Source organism: Anas acuta, chromosome 2 (genome assembly GCF_963932015.1).
Source record: "Anas acuta chromosome 2, bAnaAcu1.1, whole genome shotgun sequence".
Taxonomy (NCBI): domain Eukaryota; kingdom Metazoa; phylum Chordata; class Aves; order Anseriformes; family Anatidae; genus Anas; species Anas acuta.
In genome coordinates this window covers 58782934-58797217 of record NC_088980.1, presented here as the reverse complement: position 1 = coordinate 58797217, position 14284 = coordinate 58782934, and the positions used below count along the sequence as shown (strand labels likewise).

The window sequence follows — 14284 nt, the reverse complement described above, 5'->3', positions numbered from 1 at the left end:
ACCTCCCCGTTGCCTCCCAGCTGCTACCAGCAGCCAGCCCACCCCTCACCTCAGCACAGGGCTCCCTGTGCCAGGGCATGCCTGTCCCCTGCACTGTGGGAGATGCATGAGATCTGTGGGCAGTGACAAAGAGAGAGGTCTTTTCCAGCTACCAGAGAAGTGCTGGGCATTGGCTGCAGAGAGCCCAGACTTCAGCCACACCATCCAGCAGCTTGGGGCTTCCTCTTCTCCTCCAGGCAGTGCCCATTTCTAGCCCCACCTAGATGGGCATATTTGCCAGCACCCTCCATCTACCTGGGATGGGGCCAGTTTTCCAAGGGTGAGCAGTCCCCTACACACAGGAGGACATTCCTGCTTCACAGCAGGAACCACAGCCAAGAACATGCAAGAGCTCTGCAGAATCTGACAGTGGGAGAAGGGGATTCGCTTCAGGGGAGGCCACAACTTTCAACGCGGAAAATACAATTAAATGGAATTACTGTGTTGTGTTTTTTTTCAGATTCCATGGTTTAATTAGATTTTACATTCTTAAAAAGTCTTCAGCATGAGCTGTCCATTCATTACCCTGCAGAATGTTTGCTAAACCATTCATTTAGTATAACATCATTCTTACTCAGTCTATTACTATAAAAAGGAATAGATCACAATTTGTAAGTTACTCTGACTACTAAGACAAACTCTTCAGCCTTGCCCAGGCGTTTATTTTAAACACAAACACTTCAATATTTATTTAGCAATTTGAGATGTTTGCGCACTGTATTCTCCCACTGAAGCATTACATTCCGCACTCTTTATAAAATGCTTTAAAACCAAAAAATGCAGGACTAGTGATTCACTAAAAATCCATTTACCTCTGTGCAAGCACTGAAAAAAAATCAGCTTTGGCAAAGCATGTAAATGTAAGCTGACAGTGAAGATTTGTTTAGGAATGTCACCCTTTTGGAGCAGACATTATAGTAAAAAAAAGGCCAGTAGCAGATAGTAAAGACTACAATGTGCCAACAGAAAACCCAGCAGGTGTCAGAAGAAAAGATCTTATTCCTGGGGTGGAGATCAATTCTAAAATAACAGATATCTATCTCCATCATAAATTTCAAAAATGGAATATGCCATCCAGCAAATTTGCCCATGAATTTGATTTCTGAGTTGAAGTTTTTAGCATTACTTAATCATTTATAAGGCAATCTTCAGACATGTATCATTTATTCCATCCCTCTAAATCAAACTTCATCAAACCTGTTTTATTCCATCCCTTTAAATCAAACTTCTTTGAACCCATCCAAGGCATTAGTTTCTATTGAAAGTTGTGAACATGGAAGTTTGGTGTTGTGTGGTGTTTTTTTTTTGTTGTTTTGTTTTGTTTTTAGTTAAAGCATTCTTTTTTCTTTCTTTTCCTTTTGGTTTCTGCTCAAATATGTGCAAACTTTGTTTTCACTTCATGAAAGTCTGTCATGAATTTTGTCTTTGTTTCCAAAATGCTCTAACACTTGTCAGTGCAAGTGGAAAATGAATGTATTTGCTATTCTGCATTCATTCTCCAGATGTAGTTGAATATCAGGAATCAAGCAAGCCTAAATCCAAAGCTCCTCATATAGGTCCTCAGGTAAACCTACTTCGTTACATCAACGGGGCTGCTATCAGTGTCTGTAATGTCAAAAGGGGGAGGCCAATGCTGAATGGCTTCTGAAAAGGGAAAATCTCCTATTCTGGGTGAGCACAGGCAGAAGTTAATCAGAATGAGGATATTAATACTGATTGGAGGTGAACCTAGAAACTTCAGGGAACGTGCTTGCCAACCTTAAATGTTGGACTAGATGATCTGAGAGATCTTTTCCAACCTGAATTATTCTATGGTTCCATTATTCCACTAAACACAATTCAAAAGCAGAGTACAATTGATTCTCCAAAAGAAATATGCAGACATCAACCCCAAAAGTCACGTGATTTTTAGAATTATGTAAGTGATTAAAAGACAGGTTTTGCATACAATATCATTCCAGCCACAATAATGAATTACAGTTGTTGCTACTGTCAATAGCAACAGCTAGTTCTCCAGCTACTCTCCTGGTTACTTTGATGTTATAATTAAAGGTAACATATCTGACCCCATAAGATCAAGCAAGATGATGGGAAGACTTGGTGAGGGATTTTGGCTGACAAAGCGGCAGACAAGCATTATAAACAACAAAGAACTTTCTGGTCCACTTTTCATGCCACACGTGAGAGGATGAGGAAACATGCCAATCAAGCATACAGGAATTTGGCCTTACTCTCCCACAACATACTAAAACGTTCACGGGCGGTGAAGTTTAGAGCTTCAAGAAGTTTCTTCCTCCTTGGGCAACATTTAAGTTTCTGATTAACCCTTCTCTTGCTCATATCATCCACAACTGTGGGCATTATTATTCACATTACAGGACAGGGTAAAGATGCCAGATTACTGTGCTAGGTGCTGCATAAGCACACAGTTAGGAGACAGACTTGCTTGACAAAATAAGAACAATGTCTTGCTTGTATCTATTGGTTGCTGTGTGGAATAAATGAGCAGCAGTCTTTGAGTTAACTCACTCAGAATTTGATAGCAGATAATGAAGCAAACTACCAATCTCTTCTGTTTCCTTTGACGAGACTGGGCAAAGGTGAAAGAGCACTTTTAAGATCACTATATAAACCCTTAAGAAAGATGCAAACAAATGACATTGCTTTGCATTGATCACTGTACTCAGCTATTAAATGAAAAACATGGGCATTCTTATTGTGTTGTTTTTTTTGGTTTTGTTTTTTTTTTTTAAAAAAAAAAAAAAAAGCCTTAATATTGGCTTCCTGCTAATTGTTTTGTTCTCTTTTCTAATGTAAAATTCTGACAAAGAAGAAAGGGGTTTTCTTTAGCATGATGAATGATAGGACATTCAGATTCTTATTTAATGACAATTAATTTACTCTTTACCCATGCAAGTTAAGATAGTTTTAATTAGTTTTTACAAAGTAAAAGGGTAACTTCATACTCTATTTAGATAAAAGCAGCTATTGCCTGACTAAACACATTCTCATCAAATACAGAAGGTGAGCTGAGTGACCTTAGTAGGATTCGTTCTTATTTTAATTCTCTATTTACTGTTTAAAAATAACCCATTTGCATAATATTGTTACACATTTTTTGTCTTTAACTCTGAAATAATCCCTAATTGAAAAGTTGCCGCTATAATGAATCTCAAATGTGTGATTTTAATTTTTAAAAACAAACACAAAATAAATTAAAGAGCACATTTCAAATATATAGCTGCTAAAGCTGGTGACAGCAAACATCCTTATTAGAGCTAGTGTTTAGGTACATTTTATGAATGGGATGAAGTTATGGGCAAAGGTCAATACACTTCCCCTTAAATAAGAAGTGATAATATGCTTGGGATGCAAAAACTGTAATTCTATGTAGATTACAGCATATATAATCTCTACTCACACAAGAAGGTCCTTTGTGCATATGCCATTATTGGTATGAGTGCTGCAGTGCTTTCTGATTTTCTTAGGTTTTCTATCATACACCTAGGTATCCATCTTCCTATAGACTGAACAAGCACATTCCATCACGTCTGCAGCTAAATACATGGTTAGGAACTTCTATCTGTGTGCATTTGGGAACTCTCCCAATAGGAACTGAAAACATTGCAAGTACAAAATATCCCTTTACTTCAATGAAGTCACATCCATTTACACAAGCTAGGGATTTTTCCTCGCAACTGGAACACAGCAGAAGATTTACATTACCTGAACTGCTACCACAACAGAATTTCCGTTCTGCAAGCTATTATTAATATGCACTAATTGCATAAACAGTGTACCTCGTCTTTCCATATCCCTCTCAAAATCCAAATTAGGAAGTATCAAATTCATAAGCTTTCAAGCACTGAAACATGCACATTAATTCCTGTTTCATACTCCTTGTTTGGTTTTATTATGTTCCTCAAATGCATCCAAGGTATTTTACATTACTGTGAAATCCCTGTGCACACTGCCAGTGCAATATGAGACTGATAACAGAAACTGAATTAAAAAACCCTTCATTATCAAGGTAACAAAATGGAAATTGTTTGCCTTCCCAGTTCCACAGTGATCTGTCTTGCCTGATTCTTGTAAAGATCACTGGTCAGTCAAATATTTCACACTCCCAGGAGTGTGTTTTGCAGGGGTAGCTACCTATATTCCCACTTGTTCCAGAGGTGAACCTCCCAACTCCCATGCTCCTGGGGATCAGCAGCTATGGCATGCAGCCAACAGTGGGACACGGGTAAGAAAAAACCACATAATAACAAAGATCTAAAAAAGCTGTGGGACAATAAGGCGGCCTAATGCTATTGCATTGCTCTGTACTACCAAGCAAGAGTCAACAGTGCTTGTCTTTTGTTACCGCCTTTTACCTCCCTTCTGGAAGAAACAACGTTCATCCCAATAAGCATACAAACATCTTCTGACTAGAGGGGAGTACTCTGCATTACCTTTCAAGCTGATCAAAAGAAGCAACAGTGAACAGTTGGGAATGGTCTGCTCTCTTTTCTTCCTTCGCCAGAGAAAGGGAGATATGTTAAAGGTCTGAAAGATGCTGAAGTGGGTAAAGAATGTTCTTAATACTAGGGAAAACTAAGACAGGATCCTTAAGAATTCAGCAACCTGCTTCACCTTAGAAGCAGTATCAAAGTCTGTGATGCCTATGCCTACAACTTGTAGGCATGCCTACCATTCTCTAAAAAGGAGGGGAACATGCTCTCCTAATGGAAAAACAGACATAAACCTTTTATTAACAGAGAGCTCATCAGGGGAAATACTCACCCTAACGATGAAAGTGAGTTACTGATTGTGAATAGAAAAGGACATTTTCAAAAGCACTCAAGCCCTGCTGGAAATAAAATGTATAACCTACTTTCAGGAGCAGTCCTGTTCCTCTCCCTACTTTCTTTCATAGTTCACTTTCAGACTCAATATAACCTCTGTACATCTGGCAATCAATGCTTAGGTCTTCCAGCCTCATGAAGAGACTTGTGTTGACTCCCACTTCTTTATCTGCGTGGAGACCTTTTGGGTCAGACCAGGAATGACAATGGGGTTCCTTTCGCAGGACTGTATTTCTAGAAAATGTCACTTACTATCCATGGCATGAAGATATTCCATGTGAAGAGCACCGGCTCCAGCAGTGGCAGCTGAAGGAATGATGTCTGCATACGGGCTGCGCTGGCCTGCCAACAGAGCCATCTGATGATAATATTCAGCTGGACTGACGCCAGCATGTGGAGCTAAAAACACAACATAAAAAGCAGCGTTAATGACGTAAGATAAACAAAAAGGAAAGTTTTATCACATTTCTGGTTTCTCTGGCTATTAAAACAGCTTGTTTATTTTTTTAATGTAATGCAACATCTGCAGTAAGCACTACTGGTCAATGTATTTCAACCAATGATACTGCAAAGACACCATTCAAAAACAGCAAGCATAAAGTATTAATGAGCACAGTGATCTCATTTTTTTTATATTATTAAGTGATTCAAAAAGTGACAGGCTGACAGCAATGGAAACTAGTACGATTTATTTCATTCCATAAAAAGCTAACCACACGCAGGAAAACCTTCCTAGAGCTTTTTTCTCATTTACCTCACCCCTGGCCCAAAGGAATCCATCACTAAGGTAACAACGTGGCTCAACTTCCATAACCATTCAGATTTCTGGAGTGTCTTACTCAGAAGACCAGAGAAGGGATCCAGAGGAAGGCTAAAACGATGCTCAGAGAGCTGGAACACCTCTCTTATGGTGAAAGGCTGAGAGACCTGGGGATGTTCAGCCTGGAGAAGAGAAGGCTCTGTGGAGAACTCATTGTGACCTTGCAATACTTAGAGAGGTCTTATAAAGAAGATAGAGAAGGACTCTTTACTTGGGTAGATAATGATAGGACAAGGGGGAATGGTCTTTAAAAGAGGATAGATTTAAACTAGACGTTAGGAGGAAATTCTTCACTGTAAGGATAGTGAGGCACTAGAACTGGTTGCCCAGAGGAGTTGTGGATACCCCATCCCTGGAGGTGTTCAAGGCCAGGCTGGATGGGGCCTTGGCAACCTGATCTAGTGGGTGGCATCCCTTCCCATGGCTGGGGGGTTGGAACTGGGTGATCTTTGAGGTCCCTTCCAACCCAACCCATTCTATGATTCTACTATTCTAAGACCTCTGGTCTTCTCAGACTCTCACTCACAGTGACAGTTTGCATAAAAGTTTAGGAGTAAACAAAGACAAAGCATGCTTTCAGGACAAATACTTGCCATCCATGAACAGGGGTGGGTTGGTTGGTTGTTTTTTTTTGGAGGACAGACTGAAGTCAATGAATGTGGCCATCCCATCCTACAAAGTTCATATATACATGTACTTGACTTATAAGCATGTTTGCAGAGTCAGAAGCACAGACAAAATGGGCTCTACTACCCATAAGTGATGAGTGATGCAGTCCTCTGATAGTGACTTACGTTAGCCTTTCTCTCCTGTAAAAATAATGTGTGAGCTTTCTGTTCCCCTGAAGTTTTCAAGAGTCCTATCAACTAATGGGCAACTATAGATAAACACAAAAATCCATGTCATTTTAGTATTATCTTGTTTCAGCAGGCTCCAAATGCTACAGTAAGAACAGGGTCATTTCATGGGCTTGTATGAGAAGTACTGAAGTGATCACAAAATGAGCTGGGCTCCATTCTTGATTCTGACTCTGGCTTGCTATGCAAACTGAGTGGAGCAGACTTCATCTCTACTCTCTACTTCTGCCACTCGCAAAACAGCTAAAATTTCCTTACACTCTGCTCACCAGAAGCTGGTACATCAGCCCATCAGTTAGCCTAAAGAACTTAAAGCTCCTTAGCTTCAGAAGCTACACCACAAATGTTTATTATTATTATTATTATTATTATTATTATTATTATTATTATTATTATTATTATTATTATTATTATTATTATTATTATTTAGTGAGACATTTCTTTGATCCCAGTAACTGAATCCTGAAAAAAGAATCCTGGAAACAGAATTTCAAGCTGAAATTCTGTGTTTTATTAACTTACCTGAATATTCTTACTTACATAGTATTACTAAAAATATAACTTATGTTTACATTAGAGAATTGGATCCCAAATACAAACCTCAGAAGCAAATAATCAACATTTACACTAAACAGAGGAAAATACAGCATGTTTATTCAGCAACCACATTTCTAAAGTGCATCACCTGCCTTTATTTTTACCCAATAGAACTGAAGAAAATAGTCTTGAAGTTATGTCAAATACAACCAATTTTCAGGGAAGATTCAAAAAAATGTAAGTATACTGAACAGGAACCGAAATGGTATAAGAAAATAAGCTGAGATAAATTAAAGGTTGTTGGTATATTTTTCCAAATTACAAATTTGTTTTTTTAATTAAATATAATCTACTTCAGCCACCATCATTTTCTGTGAAATAGCAAGAAAAACATTCAGACCAAATTCCAAAAGACGAGTAACTCACCCTGAATCACTGATTTTAAAGTTTTACAGTAGTAGGCAACCACCATATCTTTCCAGACACACTTAACATACTTCCTGAGCTTTCTGACATAAGTGTCTGGGTTAACTAACAATAACATTGGCTGCAAACGTTAAAATGAACTGCTGCAGAACACATAGCAAGCTCATAATTGCATTACTAAATGTTCCATATGCTGAGAAATGCTCTGGTGCTCTTTAAAGATCATTTCTTACTACCTTCTTCAAACATAAAAAATTAGCCTACTAAATGATGTATTGCATGAAGGGTAAATGAAGGGTAAACGAGAAGGCCCACAGCACTGAATTTTCTCCTGTTTATCCCTGGGTAGCTTCAGCTTTGCTCCTGCCTTCTTACAGGAGGAGGCATCTGCTTCTGTGCTTCTGCATTTGTGGGCATTGCTGAGCTTTGTTCAAGCTCTCAGCTTGACACACACCAGCAACAGTGGGTTCAGTCCTTAACCCTGCCTCGAACACTTGTGTTATTCCAAGTAATCCTTGTCCATCCCCAGCCCACTGGCTCTGTTGGGCAAGGTGAAGTGACACGGTACATGACATGACACTACCATCACCACTGCTGTGGCAGTCATTAATTACAGCTGGCAAGACCCATAGTAAATGTGAAACTGCTCTTAGTTGTGTTACGGATTGTTTTGGCTCCTGGCCATCCCCTGATTTGTAAGACAACAGACTGAGCCCAATAGTACACTGACCTAATTATTTAACTGGCCTAAAGCAATTAAGAGTAGCAAGAGAAATCTCGCTATGACTTTCAGAAGAATAGTAACAACTTACAAGTTGTCAAATTTCAAATGCTATATGACTTAAGCCATGATGTCCATCATGTTATCAGCACTTTATGCGCATGTCCCCCTTTTACATCATAGGATTTTAAATTTTCATTGCAGTGCCCAAACCATGATCTGGACTATCTGATTCCTGTAACCTACACCTGAAAAAAAGCCATTTTATTGTCTGACTGACCTGATGACAACCTATGGATGCCAGAGAACAGATTTAACAGATTTTCAATAAGTATGTTGTTTTATTAGAATATCTTTAATGCCTTCATTAATTTACTATATTTTCAGGCATTGCCACACAACACCTGGGCTGCAATAAGTCATCAGAGATGAGTCATGAACCTAGAGAAAATGTGAACTAACATGTAATTGTTTAAAAAATGATGAAAAAAAGCTTTACCTAGTACATTTAACTTGTACTTATGAAAGACTGTATTTGTGTATAAAGTCAGCGACCAAAGCTCAAGGCATGAGCAGTAATGCATCAAGCCTGTGTCTTGCACACCTTAATGTCTCATGCCATTTGAAAGCCCCTGGATATCCAAGGCCGGCAGACATGAAGCAAGCCTTAAAGGAGAAAACTACCTTTCTGAGGTGGCAGCTGGAGGCAAGGTAAGATATTCCACAGACCTCATCCAACACCAGAAACCTAATTTGTAGACATGTGAGTCTTAGCACTAGTTATGACTGAGCTCCAGATTCAGCTAGTAAAATATTAGCACCTATATTTGGGTTAGCTGAATAGTTTCCTAAGGTTTCACTGACTGCATTATGTAGATCTCACTGCACTATAATGGCAAAATAGCACACCAATATCACAGGTAGGGTTCTGTACCGTACACACTTAAAATTAGTTGCCAGAATCTGAAACTGAATTCTACCATGAAACGCTCTAGAGTTTCAGAGATTACTGCTGGCCTGAAGAATATGACAAAACACCTCTAGGAGATCTCTGCCTTTCTAAAGTGTTGGGTGATAGCCAGATACCCCAGAGTATTTGGGTGGCACTATATGCCTACACCTATGCAAGTGAAGTAAGCACCACGTACCTGAGACTGAGAACTTACAAAGGGATAATGTCCTACATTAGTGTGATAGGTGGTTTCCTTCCTTCCTCTCTTGGTATGTGCAATTGGAGGTACCTTAGTATCAATGAAATTCTGCATGAATGTGAGTCTGAAGGCTACTAAAGAAAAGATAGCAGTGTTCTTCCATTTAGCTTTAAGAAAGAACAAATATACACTGCAAGAATTTTCTTGAAATATGCCATAACATTATAGATATATTATGTTTATCCCAAATCAAATGTTCCAAAGCTCCCTGAGTCAAAATATGTATCTTTGCACATCCAAATTGTTACTTCAAAATACATATGTTTCAAAGTTAAAAAAGAAAATAGCTGTGCTGAAATAAAAAGGGTGGAATTAGGGAGGATTCATACAACATCCAAAGTGCTGCTAGAAAAGCCCTATGTGAATGCCGTATAACTTGACAGACACTAGGTCATTAAAATTTATTCTCATAAGAATATGTGCCCATAACTAATGGATTAACTGTAAAGGTATATGTTCTTACAAGTGAGGACTAATTAGTTATCCATTTGGATAGGGTGCACTGCTCATTTTTCAAATTCACCTAAAGGCAGTTTAACTCTGGTAAGTTTCTGCATACAGTGGGCACATCTTTTCCATAGTCAAAATAACAGTTTAATTATCTTCACTGCATATTTGTTTGCTCATGTGTTATATTTCAGCTCTCTTCAGCAAATACTACAATTTTGAAATGTCAAACTACTTACCTTGTTATTGAAATACCTACTGTTAATGAGACTGAGACCATGTGAAACTCTATTCATTGATCACTTCACCAATATTCCAATTGAAATGAATAGGAAATGTGCCAGAATAGTAACAAGACCTATTGTGGACGTTCACTTAAACCCAAAAAACCTGGACAGTAATAGCCGTGGTCCCACCAAGACCTAAAGCATCAACATTTCAAGTGTGCTGTCCACCTCTTTTATTTCAGTCTCATATCTTTGGGCTAGGGTAAATGGAAATAAATCTACAGAACTTTAATCAGAACTATTGACTAAATATACCAAATCAATACATGGTTTACATAACTGAAAAATACTGTGTTAATTAACAAACCTTTGCACTTGAACTCCATGGCACTACACTGATGTGCACTCATTAATAATGTGGCTCAAATCAGTGAAGATGCACAGGGTTTCTTCAAAGATCAAAATCACACCCAGGGTCAGCTCCACAAACAAAAGATGTCACAAGACACACACCATCCTTCCAGCTTAAATTTTGAATGAGGCAAGGCTTTTTTTTTTTTTTCTGAAGTTTCAACATTCGTGAAATGTACAAATGAGCCATGATAGGCTGATGAAGTATTGAAACATTTATGACATAATGAATATGTCTGACAAACCTGCTGAAGCTGCTTTGAATGAGGGGGAAAAATGTTGACAAGATTAATATAACTTTAGTTGCTACAATGACAGAAAACAGGAAGGCTGGAAGGCTGTCTTAACCCACCGTCTGTCGGGCTGAGTCCACGTGCTGCCGAGATCATGGAGAGGGACGGGCTGCTGTGCAGGGAGCGGATATAGTCCATGTACGGATTAATGTAGGGGTGAGGAGTGCTGAAGGGAGACTCCGATGCTGCAGCGGGATTTCTGTGCGGGGAAATTCTAATGAACGGAAGGTCTGAATACGTTGGGCTACTAGATAAGGCAGAAGGCCTGGAAGGCAAAAGGAAGAAAGAAAAACAAACAAAAAAACAGCCAGGTTATCTATATGATAAACAAAAACAGTTTAAAGGTAACACATTTATCTCTTGAAAAAATAACAACTGGCTTGCACATGTAGTAACTTCCACCAAATTCAACTGCCTGGCAAGAGAAAGGAAAGGAAATGGATTCTTCTCTGTACTTATTATTAGCAACGTTTCTCTGGCCAGTTTCAACACAAGCTTACATGTATATATAGTATAATCTTTACATCCCTCAATACCCTTTCTCTGTAGAGTTTAGTAGATAATCGCTTTAATTAGTGTGAAATATGCACCCTGTATACCAGATATTAATTACTGCTGTAATACGGAAGACATACTGAGATGCTGAATCACTTACGTCTTCATGACCATGTCTATTGGAAAGAAAGTTTTGAGCTACACTGCACCCACTCCCTTGATTTGCCAGCTTACCCTTCCTGAAAGTGCAAGATTGAATGTCTGTACAGAAATAATTTCAGAAAACTCAAAAAAGCCATTAAGACAGCTGAGCCCTTTAGAGCAATTTTGTTGATGTCCCTTCCCACAAAAGCTACTGAAAACTTGGTGGCAAAGGAACAAAGATTGCTGTATGTGTTTGCTTTTAGCCTGGCACCAAAGACTGATGCCTTTAACAAGACAACAGTAACTAAATGCATCACCCATACGAAGGGAGAGCTGTGTTGCCTTCTCAGGCCGCGTGTACGAAGCTGTGATGGAGCAAGGCTGAATGTTGAGTTCGCAGCTGACAAAAGACAAGAAACTTGCTGTAACCTTCTCCACCATCACACCCTGACGGTATGGCAGCGTCAGGACTCAGAGTGAAGACCCTCCTCTCACAGCATCCAGGCTCCAAAGGCACTGGAAGAAGTCCAAATTTCATCAGAAGGGGTTGGAGTGCCTGCCCTTGCCAACCTGCTCTTTGGCAAAAGACAATGATTAAGCCTGTCATGTATTTGCTCTAGTCCAACTGGTTGACCCGAACTAAATGTCTTTTTGTCCCTATTTTTCCAATTAATTTAGCATATATACAACACAGACACAGGCAGCAGCTGTGAGAGCAGCAAGGGCAGCCTGTTCCTTTGATGCTGCTGGCTTACAAAGAATAATAAAGCAAGAAATGTATTTTTTTTTCTTTTAACATACACGCACCGCGATCAATGGAGATAGTTGTCATCACCTAAAAGGCCAACAGAACATAATCTTACATGGGAGCCAATTCTGCTCTGCTATCGGCTTGGAAACACTAACCTATGAATGGGACAGAGATCAAAGTTATGCATTCCGAACAGGATACCAGTTTCCCTGCAACAAAATCCACAAGGGCTCATAAAATCTGGGGAATAAAGACCTTTCCTGTTGTGCTTTTCTCCCTCTTCCCCCTTTCCCTTCCTTATTTGGCTTCCGTGTGTTTCTTGCCCTTGCAAGGCTTTTTGCAAGGTAAGCCTTCCACGTATGAAAATACCTCCCCTGCTCCAACGTTTGTTACAGGGCTGCATTGGCGGTGTGCTAGCAGCAGGCATCAGAGCAATCACTCCTTTGGCACCCAGGCAAAGCACCCATGAGAAGTCCAGTCGCTCGCCATCCATCGTGTTTAAAATGCACTTAGCAGCAGAAACCAGGAGCAGTTTCCCACCACGGTGCAAAACAGGCATCCCCTTCCCTCGCAGCACCTTTTCTCTGCGTGCTTTTGATTCGTCAGTGTTTTGGAAACACAGCTTTGGTGGAAACACAGCTTTGCTCTGGTTGGTATTGTGAAACCCAAGCAGCCATGAAGCATTAGCTGTCTTGTGGTTCCCTGCCAGGCCAAGGGTGGAATGCAGGAGCCTTGAAACTCATGGCGAAGTAGGAAGCGAAAATACCACAGCTGGATATCACATTACAGGGTGAATTTCCCATCCCGGCAGTGAGGAAAACGCAGTAGTATGGCAAATTCAATACACGTCTAACAAAGAAACCGAGTTTGGAAGCTCACAATGTCACTTTACAAATCATTTCTTCTAGTGTCGCATAAACTTAGAGCTCGAAACCCAAACAAGAGTGCTGGCAAGCAGAAGCCCTGGTGTTATCTGGTGCATATCGAACAGAAAACTGTTAAACAGCTTTTGCAAGAAGGCTGCGAGTCTGTGTTATCCTCAGCGATTCGCTCTCCAACTGGCCAACAGCCAGCCGCTGCAGCAGGAGCGAGATGAAGAGCCAGGCTGTCAGCCTCTCCCTTCAGACCCAGTGGGAGCCATTCAAGGACACTGGGACTCAACTGCTTCTCTCCTCCTCTGCCCTGCCTCTTCCTCTCCCTCCTCTCCTCCGCGTGCCTGGTGTCTGAGGATGCTGCAGAAAGGACACCCATCTGGGTAGCATCAATCAGCAGCAGGCACAACCGCTGTATTAGCGGAGGCAGAAAGAAGGAGTCATCAGATTCCACATAAAATTCCCAGCTCTGGACTCCGATGTTTATTAATCTTCTCTCTGGTATCTGATTTTAACTTGCTGCTAACTTCTCTGCTCAATTCCAGCCTGTGCTTTTCTCACTCCTTTGTGTTTCCAGACACTCCTTTCCTACTGTCCCATTTTCCCTCTGCCTTCATCTGCTCTCAGCTCCTGCTGTCTGAGCCCTCCTGATTTCTTCCAATAAATGGAAAATCCCTTCTTCTCCTTCCCCTTCATGGTAAACTTTAGCATGGACAACTTTTTAACTGTTTAACTCCCTCCTTCAAACTAAAATATGACTTTTAGAAAGGGTGCAGCCGAACGTGCTTACTCTTAGCTGTTGTTTTCCAGTGCAGCATCTGATCTTATGTTGCAACCTCTTCACATACCAGTAAAGATTGACTTTTGTCCTGTGTAAATAACAAATACTACAGCCCAGGACTGGCTCTGTCAGTGACAAGCAAATCACATCTCCAGATGTGAGTGGCACTCCTCCCCCAACATTTTTATTGCACATGCAGTTCATCACTGGCCCTGGCAAATGGTGCTCTGCCTTGGGTCTGAGGCCATGCCACAGGACACAACAAGCCTTCAGCATGAGAAAAGGCAGGTTCGTTTTCAGAGATACTGCTTGACATTTTATGCCTCGTTTGTAAACCACGAGGAGGCAGGAATTCTCTGCATCTTCTCGTACACAGGGGTTTTCCTGTTCAGCAGCACACTTAGG

General features: G+C 40.3%; 1 protein-coding gene across 4 annotated transcripts in view; it reads right to left on the bottom strand.

The window, feature by feature from the left end:
* GLI3 (GLI family zinc finger 3) overlaps positions 1-14284 on the bottom strand; it is a 217308-nt gene that overhangs the window by 63621 nt on the left and 139403 nt on the right. For all 4 annotated transcript variants that reach the window (XM_068674893.1, XM_068674892.1, XM_068674894.1 and 1 more), the window contains 2 exons: positions 10896-11101; positions 5139-5285 (listed from right to left, as the gene is read on the bottom strand). In XM_068674893.1, the coding sequence (XP_068530994.1) occupies positions 5139-5285; positions 10896-11101 (353 nt within the window). The remainder of the gene's footprint in view (positions 1-5138; positions 5286-10895; positions 11102-14284) is intronic.